Below are 14,127 nucleotides of genomic sequence, written 5' to 3'. Positions count from 1 at the left end.
GATCTTCTGGTACTCGCGTTTTTGCCTTCACCTTCGCGTTCCCAGCCATGTCCTTCCATTCCCTCACGGTTGGGGGTGAATGCTTACCAGCGTAAACAGCTCATTCTCTAGCTTTGTTGTTTAAAACACAAGGCTGTGATTTCATTCCGTACATGATTATCACTGCTCACGCAGGAATCCTCCCCAGTGACAGCTTTGTTGAAACCGAATCCCTACAATCTTCGCCACTTTCACGTCGATCTTTTGTTCGACCGAATTCAGTCCTCTCAGTTTGAAGTTGCTCGGAATCTACCTTCACCATGCAGTTCACTGATGCAGAGGCCGCGGATGTAAAGAAATGGGTGGTCAAAAAGCTGGAGGACATGTGAGTTGATCAGGCACTAAAATCAGACGGCCCCGGGAAAAGAAAGCAGCAACTAATTGTTATTACTATCCCTATAGCTCTGATGCCGACTCTGACGTCCTTGCAGACTACGTTTTGGCGCTAGTCAGGTCCGATGCGCCAGCCGAGGAAATCAAGAAGGTGTCGGTGGAAAACCTAGAGGATTTCTTGCGCGAACGTGCGTCTGATATCTCGATCGCACCGGGTTGTTTCATGTTGCTAACACTTACTAGACACGCAACCATTCGTCAATGAGCTCTTTTCAACATTCGGTCCCAAACAACCCGCGCCTCCTCCGCCCGCACCCGCGCGCCAGCCCCAACCCGCTGCTCACATTCCCTCATCACAACCTCCTGTGAACGCCCCCAGCGGCCCGAGAGCTGCTGTCGCTCCCGGCAGTGCAAACCGCAAACGAACCTTTAATGAGGGGTTCCAAGGGGAGCCAGAGCACGATGATGGTGGTTTCCAGAATCGCGCTATGAAGACTGCACGACGCGGCGGGCGCGGAGGTAGTCGTGGCGACTTCATCAGTGGACATCAGATGCAACAGGGTCAACAATATCCTCCACCGCAACAGGGGCAACTATTCGCCCCGCAGCAACAGGGCCAGCAATTCCCTACACATCAACAGGGCCAACAATTCTCTCCGCAGCAGCCTGGTGGCTTCCCCATGATACCCGGTTTCCCGCCGTTCGATTCAAACGACCCTATGGCTGCAATGATGGCTATGCAAGGTATGGGATTCCCGCAAATTCCGGGGATGCCTCTGCCTGGGATGCCTGGTCCTCCTGGTCAGCCAGGAGCCGAACAAATTCCACAAAGCAACCAGCGATGTCCATTCTATGATACCCAAGGTATCTGTTATCTAGGAAATACTTGCTTTTACCAGCATGGCGAGGGAGGCGTTTCGAAAGATGATGGTAAGAGAAATACATTCATCCTAGATATAACACCACTAACAGCTGCAGAATATGACCCAAAGACTGCGGGTATGCATGCGCAACGTGGTGGCGCTCCCACGCGTGGTGACCGTGGCCGCGGCCGTGGTCGCGGCGGATTCAGCGGACGAGGACGCGGCCGGTCAGATTTCTCATCGGCAGGACCTAATGAAGACCAGTCTGTCACAACTATTGTCGTTGAGCAAATTCCCGACGACAAGTTCAACGAGGATTCTGTGCGCGAGTTCTTCTCCGAGTTCGGTAACATTACCGAGGTCTCTTTGCAACCCTACAAAAAGGTGGCTTTGGTCAAATATGAGACTTTCCCCGAAGCCAAGGCTGCATGGTCCAGTCCTAAGGTTATCTTCGACAACCGCTTCGTGAAGGTTTATTGGTACAAGCCGAATCGCGATGAAAAGCTTGACAGCGCACAGCCTGAGACCCCAGCATTCAACCAAGAAGAGTTCGAGAAGCAACAACAAGAAGCACAGAGAGCGTACGAGGAGAAGATGAAAAAGCGACAGGAGACCGAAGCAGCCAAGCAAGCGCTAGAGCGCCAGCGCGAGGAACTTGCCAAGAAGCAGCAGGAAGAGCGCGCCCGTCTCATGCAGCGACTCGGAGGCACACCAGACAAAAGCGATGCTACCGGTGCCGGGGACGCTATGGTCACCGAGTCCGCTGCCGATGATACTATCAGCGATGAGACGAAAAAGCTGCGAGCTCAGCTGGCTGCTCTCGAGGCCGAGGCAAAGAGTCTTGGACTCGACCCGGCGTCAGACCCTTCGGGGCGCGGTGGATACCGGGGTCGTGGAGGCTTCCGTGGTCGAGGCACATACCGTGGACGCGGTGGTTACGACCCCAATTTCCGCGGAGGATACCGTGGGCGCGGTGGGTTTGCGGCTCGCGGGCGAGGAGGTGTGTTGCGTCTGGATAACCGACCTCGCCGAGTCGCCGTATCAGGCGTTGAGCTTAACTCAGACAAGGACGAAGCACTGCGTCAGCACCTGATGGTATTTCATGCATCTCTTCAAGCAAGCAAATCATTTACTAATTTTCTTCTGTGTTCTAGGGCGTTGGCGAATATGAATCCATTGAAGCACATCCAGACCAGCCCAACTCCGTTGTTGTGGCATTTAAAGAGCGTTTCCAGGCCGAGAAGCTCATGTTCTCCCCCTGGAACATCCCCTCTGTGGGCGACGTCCAGCTCACCTGGATGGCCAATCCACCCATTGTACTTCCAACTGCTGGTTCATCAACGGAATTCAAGGGCGGCCTTGGACAAGATGAGCCGGAAGACACAGTCATGTCGTCTACGTCGGTGGCCAATACCGCTCCCGCGCGGGATATGGACTACGATGTTGCGGAGGATGACAGCTGGGGCGCGTAATTCTGTTACCTTTGGTGTACCATCAAATGTTGGTTGTATAGGCTGCATTCAGCTCTTCTTCTGGGATGGACGTTCCATTCCCGACCTGTTTAAAACAAATCGTGCTACAATCGTAGAGTGTACACGTAGATCCTCATCGCATCACACGTTTTGAGGAATCAACTCAACCGTATATCCATCCTATTCAACCCGCATTAGCACCATGACCCAACCACCCTGTCTACCTAGGGCCGGTATCGAAACCCACCGGATCAGAAACCATTGCAAATTTCTCAAAAAACCAAGCATAATGCCCATGAATCTCCCCACAACCAATCCCTCTCTCCTCCTCCCACCCCGAAAGCGGCACCGTCTCCCTCGAACAAACCCCCACATCCTTCAGAATCCTAACCCCTCCCTCCCGCAGCCTCTGCACAGCAGCCTCCACATCCGGAACCGTGAACCCCAGATGCGCAAACCCAAGATGCGGGGCTACATTCCCCGTACAAACAACACCATCTGCACCACTGTTCTCCGTGCCATGCACATGATACAACTCCAGCAGTCCGCTCGTCCTCGTCATAACGGGCATTTCGCTTGTGCTCTTCGCCCACGCGGCAACATCTTCTTCGGTCTTTGCATCTGCTGGCGGGTGTCCGAGGTAGTAGATCGTAAAGGGGCCGGCGTTCATGGTGAAGATTATTCGCATGCCTAGGAGGTTGATGTAGAAGTGCAGTGAGCGGGCTGGGTCTTGGATGCGTAAGGCTAGGTGGTTTAGTCTGTATTCTTTTGTTGCTGGTGTTGGGGGTGGGTTTAGGCTTGGGGCTGCGTTGAAGAGGCCTGCTTCTTGGGGGAGGTGGAATTTGCTGTCAAGGGACATTGCGTATGTTTGTTATAGATGGATGGATGGATGGGTATGGCGGGACTGGATCAATTGGGAGATAAAGAGGAAATATGCATTGATCGGGAGAGGGTTGATAGAATGAGGGGCTGCTCTTCTATTCGTACCGCGGATCCCGTGGGGCCTATCAAAGAGAGCGAACTGAATATGTCGAAATAGCTCATGCCTGAAGTGGTCCTTGCGATGACAGGGTACAGATACTGCTATGGATGAGTTCACGAAGACTACATCTACTGATAAACAATCATGTCCAACCCACCTTTATAATGGCATCGTCACCCGCCGGAACCCACTGCCTTCGGCATCAACATGCGCAAAGAGCTCCTGATACCTATCGCTTGCCATGGCCGTATTATCGGCGACGATGACCGCGCCCGGCCGGAAGTGCGGCCGGACGAGCTTCAGCGCGGGGAGGGCGAGAGGCGTCCAGACTGGGAGTGGTGGTGGTTAGTGTAGAACCTGCCAGCATCACTAGACATCAATCGGATATGCAAGTCGGGCATGATACAGCGAGGGTATCGAACGCCAACATAGACACAGTGTAGATACATGGTTGCATCTTACTGCATCAACCCAAGGAAAGAAACACAACTTGCTATCCAACAACAAAAAATCCATGGTCCCCACATCTGAAGGAAGAGTCTCACGCAGATCCCCAACCGGAAGATCAATCACTTCCCTGCCCGCTTTCGCTCAATGCGCTCGAGCTAGCTTCGCCTTCGACTCCTCCTTCTCGGTAGCGATAACCCGCGGCTTAGTGGGAGCGTTAACGCGCTTCGCATTCTCTGTAACAGCAAGCGCTAGATAGATGGTGCTAACGCCGAAGCTGGTACCGGCCTCAACGACTGTCTAGGCGTTGATGCTGCGAAGAAGGTGGTAGACTAGTTCGCACTTGTCTTGATCGAGGGCGATGAATTTGTCCAGCATGATGGAGTCAAATTCGGCGGTGCATTGTGCTGGAAGGGTGGATCAGTCCACGGTGGATTCTTGGATCAGGAATTTGGTGTGGAGGCCGTTTAGGAGAGTGAAGATTTCTGGGGATGGTACGAGGGAGGAAGGAGGCATTTTGGATTGGTTTGTTAGGTATGGAGATGTGGGATTTGGGTATAGGGGGGTTGGGAGGGTTGGGAGTATGTCCTGGGCTACTTGGAGGAGAAGAGGAACGGTATAATTGGATCACCCAAGGTCTGATCTGAACTAGGCCTGAGGAAATAGCCACTCAGAATTATGCATTGGGCATCGGGATTTGGGGCACTCCAAGAATTGGAGAAGGGTGGATAAAATGGGGGTAGTCCAGCAAAATATCTTCGAGGTCCAAGGACAAATTGATATTCAGTGAGTCATCGGGGAGCCCTGTGCAAAGTCCGTACGGTGTCCATGCGCCCTGTGGGAGATGGCAGACGCACCATGAATCAGAGGAATGCCGATGCTAACCGACTTGAGCAAGATGATGTTTACTTCATTCAGATGGCCCTAAACTTAGAAGTAGGCCATTGACAACTCGGTGCCAGCACAGCACACCATTCTACTGCTCCAGCAAGTCCGCATAACTGTTCAAAGACCTCCCAATCAAAGCGACCATCTCCCATATATGGTCCGCCGTAAACAGTCGCGCCCATAACCTAGTAACCGCAGCACTGAGCCGGGTATGAGTAGCAAGTAGCCACTCCCTCGAGACATCATGCTGCACCTCCATTACCATCTCAAGCACGAAATCCCGCAAGTGGGTCTCCTGCTCCGTCAGTCTCGGATCCGGATCTGACACCGTAATCGCCTCAAGCCACTTGGCCAACAATACCGCACACTCCAGAGAGCACAAAGCGTGCTGATTCGACCATAGCGCCACCTGTGAGTGCGCAACAAATCCAATCCCGAGCTTGACGGGTGTGCTAAGGGCATGTGCGCAGTGCAGCGCTGCGCGTGTGAGACGGTCGCCACGTCGGACGGAGAGGTTGTCACGGAGACTGGTGGCGATCTGGACGGGATCCCAGGTTTGCAGTTGGCGTGCCGAGCCACAGTCTGCGTTGAGTCGGATGTAGGCGAGTCGAAGCAGGGCCGCTGATGTGAAGGATAGCGGGCCATTTGGGCTGAGTGGGTCGACCGAGGATTCTTGGTTGCGCTCCCAGCACTGGCACCAGCGTTCGAGTGCTTGTTCGACGTGTACGAGCTCGAGCGTGGATGCCATTGATGATGGGGTGAGGCGGTTTCGTCGTGATACGGGTAGTCGGCCCGCTTTCGTCATGAGCCAGATGTCTTGCAGGATCGCGTGGATTAGAACGTAGCCGCCGAGCGAGGAGAACCGTTCGACATTGCTGGTTGAGGCGAATAGGCCGGAGAGGGCATCTTGGAACTTTGGTTCGCCGGGACTCTTCAGGCGCTCTGCCTGCCAAAGGTCGGCGCATGAGGCTTGCCATTCTTTTTCGGTGGAGGGTAATTCGATTGTGAAATCTTCGGTAAGAATCATTGGTGGGACATCGAAGACGATGGTTTGGATGCTGAAGAAACAGAGAACAATTAGTTTGGTGCGCTTTACGCATTCCCGTCGTATCCAGCTATCCCATGTCCCGTCCTCCTCGGGTAGCCGGTTGAGTCCCCCTTTTCGCATGAGCATTTCCATAAAACTGCGAAGCGACAGCCCCTCGTGATATGGGGGATCGTTGATAAACCATAACGACACCGAGGTCAGATACAATAACGCTTGCAGAGTTTCTAGAGTATCAATGTCGTCGGCCACGTTGATCGGGGACAGCTTACCCGACTGGAAGACCCGGTGAACATGTTCCAAAGTCACTGGTTTGGCAATCTGATAGAGACGCATACTCGTGTCTGGCTCGCGGCAATACCGTGCACCCAATGTCGCCATCGACAAGAAGAGTGGTAATGTCATCGAGTCCACATCGAAGGTCGGAAGATGCATGATAGGGTAGTGCTCATGGTAACCGGTTACATAGCCGGTCAAACATCGGGATAGCGCATGTCGCGATGGCAACGATGGATCCGGGACCACATTGGCGTAGTCGGTTAACATGTTCAAGAACTTCTCCCGGCAATGAGCCGTGACCGGTACGAATCCCGTGGGTTGGCGCGCCTTGGAGAAGATGTGATACCCCTCCGGCTGGAGTGAAGGTAACTGAGCGCCATGGCGGGGAAGTATCGAACTCGAAGGAGTCGAAGGAGTGGTCTCCGTCAGAGTCCCTTTATCGGATGATTGATCATAGTCCGTAACCGGGGAGAAGTGCCAGGGTGGGAACAGCGGGAGTGGCTGATAGGCCGGCAAGAAGGGGTGATTTGGCAAGGGAACGCTATCCAAAAATGAGGTAAAGTCATGACCATGATCTCCCGGTCCAAAGCCACCTAGAGCATCTCCGAAATCCGGGGTAGGAGATATGGTGGGTCCCGCAGAAGCATCTGTGCCAGCCAACGGACCTAGCATAGGGCGGTGTACGGCCGGCGATAATGCTTGGAAATGATCATCGGGCCCTTGTAAAGCACTGGGATTAGATTGGGCGTTTGTGCCTCCTGATGCCAAGGAATTTACGTCTAGGATGGGAGGGTTCGCGGGGGAGGGCGTCGGTGTCTGACTGGCTGGACTGGCATTGGGGTGAGAGAGACGCGTATGTCTACCCAGTAGATCCCTAGGGTTGTGAATATCATAAATGGCACTGTCCCTGGAATGGTGGAGTATCTCACTTGCGGGTAAAGGCCTTGGAACATTCAATGCACGCAAACGGTTTCTCTTTGGTATCTGTGGGGGGGGGGGGGGGGGTAATCAGAGGGATCTTCAATCCACAGGTCTAGAAGACTTACGTGATCGATCATGTCGTTGGAGATGTTCTAGACGAGCAAATGCCCTCGGGCATCGGTGACACTGGTAGGGCTTGCTATTCAACATGGACGTTGGTGTCGGGGGAATGTCGCACAACTCCGGTTTTATTCCCGAACTTTTACGTACTTGTGTACTTGTGTACTCTATTCCCTGTCCACATACGGAATTACACCGTCTACATCACAATTGGAAAACCACGATCATGTAGCTCACTGCCACTATTGGTTCATCCTGCCGATCTTATTGAATGCGAGCTTTGTCGAATCAGTTACGATTCCACAGTCCCCCAATTCTCCAAATTCTCCAAATTCCCCAAATCGGAGAAACTACCAACTCCCGTTTGAAAGGTAGAACCCTGGTGGATTCTCGTCGCGCGACGAAAACGGGGGGAAGGGGGTCTGGTTCTTTTTCGGATTGGTGTTTTTCTTTTTTTTTCTTTTTTTTTCTTTTTTTTTCTTTTTTTTTTCTATTTTTTGGAGATGAAATATCCAAACCCCCCTGTCCGAAGGAGCTGGTGAAGTGAAAATTTGTGAGGGCAATATCTTTTCAGGCGGTGTGAGATGACTCGGGACACGAAGATTACTGAACTTCCAAGAAGGTCAAGGTCAGTGTAAATGTCAGAGGATAGAATGCACAGGGTATATAAACTATGATGATCTACATTACTCCGTAGTTCATACCCCAAGAGGATTTGATTGGAACGATCAAATTGGGGAAAATTGTGAACCTTCGGCCTTTGCATTACTCCAATTTTTCTTTTGGGGATTCCACGCCCTATATGTTGAGCTTAGAAACCCAAGTGTGTCAAAACATAAAAATCTCTTGCCTATCATGACTCAATTTACGACATCGACACGGCCGGAGCCACTTAAATCGCAACCAACAGCTATGGAAAAGCGTGAGGAGACGGCCGAGTCTCTATACGGGTCCCCAGAGATCGAATTCCGGTATTTAGAGATGGAAACACCACTACCAATTCCGTGGATTACTTTCCCTCCCGGCCCTACTCAATCACCACCCCCAGAAGCGCCCAGTCTAGAGAAATACATATCTCCATTTCTGTGGCCGCAATGGCGCAAGTCGATGATGACGTACATCGCCTGCGGAGTAACTGCGCTGGCGGGTTATGCTGCGGGTGAGGTCAGTCCTGCATCGGAGGAACTAACCAAACAATGGGGAATCAGTCCCGTTGTGTACAATCTGAGTATCACAATTTTCTGTTGTGGGTTTGCTCTGGCGCCGATGGTGCTGGCTCCCTTTTCCGAGATTAATGGACGGAGGCCAATCTTTATTGCCAGTGGGATTCTATTCGTTGGTATGTATATCATGCCTAATAAGCATGATGCGAGTTAGCTCATACTGACTTGGGTATGGCAATAGCTAGTTTAATTGGCTGTGGAGGCACACAGTCCTTTGCTGGATTGCTTGTTGCGCGTTTCTTTCAGGGTGTGGGTGGATGTATGTCTAACCTTGAAAAATCGACCGTACTGAAGATGTATTGACGTGAATCCTTATAGCAACATTCTCCACCATGGTTGGCGGCGTGATCAGTGATATCTATCACGCCCAAGACCGTAACACGCCCATGGCGCTCTTCTCCGGATCTGCATTGTTCGGCACTGGCCTGGCACCGATGATCTCCGGCGCGATCATCACCCACACGACATGGCGCTGGGTGTTCTACTCACACGCTATCGTGGCCGCCGTGTTTGTCGTCATCATCTACTTGTTCTTCAAAGAAACTCGCGGCAGCGTCCTGCTCAGTCGCAAAGCGGAAAAGTTGAACCGGTATTACGAGCAACTCGAAGACGCAGGCCACCACGGTGTCATCCTGCCGAGCGAAAAAGGGTCCGAAGAAAAATGCATTCGCCGAATCAGATGGAAGGTCAAGAGCGATGAGCAACGAGCATCGATCGTAGCAATGATCCAGATCTCAGTGTATCGGCCATTCCGTAAGTCGACATCAACCTTCAATCTTCAAGCAGCACCGAACGAAAAAAAACAAACAAAAAATCCATAACAATAGTAAGCTAACATCCCAACCTAGACATGCTCCTCACCGAACCAGTAGTCTTTTTCTTCTCCCTATGGGTCTCCTTCAGCTGGGCAGTCCTCTACCTCCAATTCAGCTCAGTCCCACTAATCTTCCGCACAAACCACAACTTCACAACCGAGCAAACAGGCGCCGTCTTCACCTCGCTGTGCGTCGGCGTCATTATTATCACAATCATCAGCATCTACCAAGAACGCCTCGCCATGCGCTTCGGTAAACACTCCACTTCTCCCGAGGGCAGGCTGTATTTCGTCTGCGTGGAGTCTGTACTTCTACCCATTGGCTTGTTCTGGTTTGGTTGGAGCTCTTTCCCATCTGTGCACTGGATCGCGCCTGCCATGGCCGTAGGTTGTGCTACCATGGGCATCTTTTCGATTTACCTCGCTACGTTCAATTATCTTGCCGATACTTACCATCGGTATGCAAGTTCAGCGATTGCGGCGCAGTCTTGTTGTAAGTTTTCCCCCCGGGGGGGTTTTTTGATGGAGGCCTGGGAATGAATTGGGTCCTTTTGCTGATATCTTGCTTGCTAGGTCGGAATTTGCTCGGTGGTATCTTTCCACTGGTTACGAATGCCATGTTCACCAACCTTGGATATCCAGAGGCATCGAGTCTGCTGGGAGGTCTTGTAAGTTTTGTCGATTACTCTCCAAGAAAAAAACAATCCTGACTGTGTCAAAACAGGGTGCTGTTTTGACTCTGGTCCCCTGGGTGCTGGCCTTGTACGGACCCAAGATTCGGGCCAGGAGCAAGCTCGCAAGCGTAAGTGATGTCCTCCCTCGATGTACACTGTTCGAGACTGATGGAATGATAGGAGCTCGCACATTAAATGATGTGCGGCGCATAAAATTACCAACACGACACAAAAGTAATTTAATCATAGATTTTGGGAAGCAGGATCCTATAGAGCAGAATCATATAGAGTCAACGACATCCATTTTTTCAACGATCTCAGACCGACATAGATGCCCGGTCTTAATGTTTTTTTTTTACAGCAAATGAATTGAAGTCAGACCAACCGTTCGCTTCCTGTGATCCAAGCATGGCTATGCCAGCAAATTTTGGAAAATCCCACCATCATGCAAAAGCCCGAAATTTTAAACCAAAACAATGCAATTACCTTGAGCGCTGTTGCCCTCTAAACGGATGTGCACCATTCATCCCACCATACGACGCATATCGACCCTCATCCTCGCTATCACTGTCCATTTGATCCAAAAGGCGATCAATATCATCACCAGCATGAGCTTCCAGCCATGGTTTTCTTCCGAGTTCACGACCATGGTGGGACTCGGAACTTTGGGAGCCCTGAATTATATAGTATTGAGCTCCATCGCTTGAAGAGTTGATCGACTCGTTCAGGCTGCTTTGCATGCTCGCTGGTGGCAGCCGGCGAGGGCTGAAGCGGTACCCCGAATTCTCGGGGCTAGACATGAACATGAGGGTTTCGATGGCATCTTGCTCCATGAGTGTGTTTTGGGAGTGGGGGCGGTGCCTGTTAAAGCCATTGGGGGTGGAGATTGGTGCATATGTGTAAGATGATGAGAGCGAGGGCGTCCCTAGCCCTAGAACTGGTTGGCCGTTGGGTGGTTGGATGAGTCCGTTCTCTTGGTGTGAATGGTGGCGTCGGTGGCGGGAGGTAGGGCTGTAGTTTGAAGGGTTGGAGCCTGCATTAGGGTTCGGTCGACGGCGCTGATTATGGCCATTTGATGAGATGATATCCGCAGGTGGTGCTAGCTTAGGAATTGGAAGGAATTGATTAGATAAGAATGCTGATCGCGAGCGACTATGACTCGAGAAATGATTGGAGTTTCCATTGGATGATGTTTGGGAATTTTGTGAGAATGGCGTGGAGCTCCCTGCCGGTAGTGATGCGATGTCACTTGATGCCGACGGGCTTAATGGCGACGCGCTGTCGTGTGTTCGGAATGCAGTTTGGGGGGTAGCTTCACGCGACTGTCGGGCCTGTTCTACTTTGGCGGCTGCGTATGATAGACGTGTACGGATATGGACGGACAACTGGGTATTACAGATGAGTTGTAGATTCTTGAATGAACATGTGAACACATTACCTGTGCAATCCTACTCCCATAAGCTGATGAGCCCGTGCTCTTCGAACGCCGTCGCGTAGCTCCATTCACGTCGGCACTGTTAGGTGTGGGGATATCTAAAGTAGATTTGAAGTCGCCAGCTGCTGTACGTTTCTGACTTGAAGTCAAGCGAGCATTAAAATTCGAACTTGTGTACGAAAAGTTTGGTGAAAGCGGCGGTGATATTGAAGCGTTGCCGGCTTTGATCGGCGACAATGAAGGTTGCCATCGTTCTATTGAGGCGTTTCCGTTGACCGGCTGCACGTGCGGGGCAAGTTGGGATTCCAACAACTCCTGATCCACCCACGGTATCGATGTATGTCCATTCAATGTATGAGAGTTACCAAGCTCTGAGGACTGGCTATTATTACCATTGGTCGAGGATGAAGCAAGGCTTGAAAGAGAGTCTGTGACGGTGGTAGCGGAAAGATCTAGTCGTCGGCCATCGCTCGATGTATCGCTGCCGCGCTCCGATGATTCGATATAGGCTGTATTCGAGTTACCTTCGCCGTGAGCGATGGTAACGGCGTTCAAACCATCTATTTGTAGTGACAATGGTTTCGGCGATTGAGTGAGTTGGATCTTGGCCGAAGGCATTGGGTTGTGAGGCACGGGAGATGTCGCGTCATTCATAGAGTGGGTGTTCGCACTGGCCTCCGCATGGAGTACCTCCCGATAAGACACAGCATCGCGACCTTCATTCATGGTCAAGCATGGGATGTGGAAGATTTAAAGATGATGGGATAGCGACAATCGGCGAATACGCGCGACCTGACTTTTAATCGCGAGTTTACGCGGCCGCACGATCTCAACACGCATGTCCTGTCTCGAGTCACCGCATCGAGAGTTAGGGCTGGGAAGGTCCGATACCAATAATTTAGATGCAACTAACAGTCAAGATCTCAACAAGACGCGTGGGAGTACTGTGAGAACCAGGAGCATCTGCCCGATCGAGTGAGCACGCGCGCAAGGTTGCGAGGCGGCAAATCGGTTTCTCCACTGTGATTCTGACCTCAGATGAAAGGCCCGACAGGGGCTTGGAGAACAGAATGCGAGCAGTAAGAACTAGTTCTGGGTATAGATGCACCACAGTGTGCTAGCACCAAAAGGAATCCCGTTGAGCAATTGGTAGAGGGTAAGGGTGACTGGTCTTGGGACGCGCGTGTGAGGCGCGGTCACGTGGATAGGACTAGACCAATTTCACCCGAATCAGTAGTTTCTACACAGAAGAGAATTTTCTTGAATCATAGGTATATGGCCCTCGAAGATGACAATGGTTGAAGGGGGTTAAAAGTGGGCTGGCTTGTGTTCGATGGGCTATACTTCGAGGGAATACTATCACAACAGACTACGAGACCACTACATCCACTACACATCAGGTTAGGAAAACAAGAGAACATATAAGTTGGAGTTATGAATGATATAATATACAACATGGAGTCATAGGAAATATACTCCGAAACAATGACTCAACTCCAATGACGACAGAAAGACAACTTACAACTCAGCGAAAAGGAAGAACAAGCTGAGAGAAAATAAACGAAAGGGAGAGAAAGCAAATGAAGAAACCCTTTCCTCCGTACTCCGTATCAAATCCGGGCACCAGTATGGCAGGCCTTTGATACCTCTACCAGCACTGAGCCACACCCACTCCCCTAGACGATGACCGCCGTTGACATCTTCAGGTAGTCCGGTGTCAGATCAGTTGTGATCTGGCTAATATCCGGAGCCCCAGAAGCACGACTACCAGCTATGTGAGCAAGCGCTGGCGCCTCTAGAAGGAACGTTAGTATCAAGGACAATTTTGGAAGGAAATTGCTGGGACTTGCGTGGTTCTTTGGGGCCATGCCAGGTCCCCATCTGCTTCTTCCGGCCCTCATACTTCTCCTTATAGTCCCGAAGCTTAGGATGAAGCTTGGGCTTCCATTCTTTCTGATACTTGGGCTTCAGCTTGAGGTAGCTAGTAGAGCCATTAGAATTTTCTTTCCTTTTTTTTTAAGATACCAGGGTAAATTGTGCACTTACATTGTGTAGCCCAAGAACATGGCAAAAGCGGCCGCGATGAGCCCCAGGATCAGTTTACCGAGGAGGATTTCTTTCTCCACCTTAACCTCGTATTTCTTGTCTGCACGAAGAGAAAGAACGTTGTTGTAAACGAGGCTTGGGAGAGGAGCCATGTTATTCTACTTGTTGTTTGATGTTCGGGAAAGTTGTTTTATTGATGAATGAAGGCCGAGCTTTGATGGAGCTTGATGGAAAATAGATGTAGTTGGAGAGTTGGAAATCGAGGGCAATAGGAAATCGCGAGAATGATATAAACATGACTGCGAGTGCTACCAAGCCTGTTATGGGAATCATGATGGAGTATGAAGCTTTGCTAGTTAGGGTTTCTTTACCTATTTTGGTGTCGGGATGATGGGAAGATGAGTAGACCCTCACCCATTGTACCACATCCGGATGTGTAAACATTTAGTTCCAAGGTTCATTTAGAAATTTCCGGCTTTTGGAACTGCTTTCATGTGCCCCGACTTTCATGTGAAGCGGATTTTCTACTCCTGGCACCGGAGACCA

General features: G+C 51.1%; 7 protein-coding genes across 7 annotated transcripts; 2 read left to right on the top strand and 5 right to left on the bottom strand.

Moving 5' to 3' along the window:
* Positions 1 to 299: 299 nt before the first annotated feature.
* Positions 300 to 2,707, top strand: Pdw03_3561 (Zinc finger, CCCH-type; the record flags this gene model as incomplete). The annotated part of the gene is made up of 5 exons (XM_014676570.1): positions 300 to 364; positions 442 to 560; positions 616 to 1,302; positions 1,351 to 2,330; positions 2,390 to 2,707. 5 exons carry the CDS (start codon positions 300 to 302, stop codon positions 2,705 to 2,707), a joined length of 2,169 nt encoding a protein of 722 aa, XP_014532056.1.
* Positions 2,708 to 2,848: 141 nt separating this feature from the next.
* Pdw03_3560 (Lactoylglutathione lyase (Glo1), putative) lies at positions 2,849 to 3,377 on the bottom strand (the record flags this gene model as incomplete). The annotated part of the gene is made up of 2 exons (XM_014676571.2): positions 2,849 to 2,887; positions 2,955 to 3,377. The coding sequence occupies 2 exons, from the start codon at positions 3,375 to 3,377 to the stop codon at positions 2,849 to 2,851; spliced, it is 462 nt and encodes a 153-aa protein (XP_014532057.2).
* A 20-nt stretch (positions 3,378 to 3,397) lies between these two features.
* On the bottom strand, positions 3,398 to 4,138 carry Pdw03_3559 (uncharacterized protein; the record flags this gene model as incomplete). Its single annotated transcript, XM_066100526.1, has 5 exons — positions 3,398 to 3,451; positions 3,695 to 3,787; positions 3,847 to 3,879; positions 3,951 to 4,018; positions 4,096 to 4,138. 5 exons carry the CDS (start codon positions 4,136 to 4,138, stop codon positions 3,398 to 3,400), a joined length of 291 nt encoding a protein of 96 aa, XP_065955926.1.
* Positions 4,139 to 5,112: 974 nt separating this feature from the next.
* Pdw03_3558 (C2H2 transcription factor, putative) lies at positions 5,113 to 7,479 on the bottom strand (the record flags this gene model as incomplete). The annotated part of the gene is made up of 3 exons (XM_014676572.2): positions 5,113 to 7,222; positions 7,278 to 7,332; positions 7,395 to 7,479. 3 exons carry the CDS (start codon positions 7,477 to 7,479, stop codon positions 5,113 to 5,115), a joined length of 2,250 nt encoding a protein of 749 aa, XP_014532058.2.
* A 765-nt stretch (positions 7,480 to 8,244) lies between these two features.
* Positions 8,245 to 10,295, top strand: Pdw03_3557 (Major facilitator superfamily domain, general substrate transporter; the record flags this gene model as incomplete). Its single annotated transcript, XM_014676573.2, has 7 exons — positions 8,245 to 8,728; positions 8,794 to 8,871; positions 8,931 to 9,365; positions 9,461 to 9,919; positions 10,000 to 10,094; positions 10,151 to 10,228; positions 10,281 to 10,295. The coding sequence occupies 7 exons, from the start codon at positions 8,245 to 8,247 to the stop codon at positions 10,293 to 10,295; spliced, it is 1,644 nt and encodes a 547-aa protein (XP_014532059.2).
* Positions 10,296 to 10,582: 287 nt separating this feature from the next.
* Pdw03_3556 (ribosome biogenesis protein (Bms1), putative) lies at positions 10,583 to 12,261 on the bottom strand (the record flags this gene model as incomplete). The annotated part of the gene is made up of 2 exons (XM_014676574.2): positions 10,583 to 11,485; positions 11,539 to 12,261. 2 exons carry the CDS (start codon positions 12,259 to 12,261, stop codon positions 10,583 to 10,585), a joined length of 1,626 nt encoding a protein of 541 aa, XP_014532060.2.
* A 1,038-nt stretch (positions 12,262 to 13,299) lies between these two features.
* Pdw03_3555 (uncharacterized protein) lies at positions 13,300 to 13,733 on the bottom strand (the record flags this gene model as incomplete). Its single annotated transcript, XM_014676575.1, has 2 exons — positions 13,300 to 13,516; positions 13,582 to 13,733. The coding sequence occupies 2 exons, from the start codon at positions 13,731 to 13,733 to the stop codon at positions 13,300 to 13,302; spliced, it is 369 nt and encodes a 122-aa protein (XP_014532061.1).
* Between the last annotated feature and the right edge of the window lie 394 nt (positions 13,734 to 14,127).

Source organism: Penicillium digitatum, chromosome 1 (assembly GCF_016767815.1).
Source record: "Penicillium digitatum chromosome 1, complete sequence".
NCBI lineage: Eukaryota > Fungi > Ascomycota > Eurotiomycetes > Eurotiales > Aspergillaceae > Penicillium > Penicillium digitatum.
The sequence above is the reverse complement of the archived record's forward strand: the minus strand, read 5'-3'. Positions and strand labels throughout refer to the sequence as shown.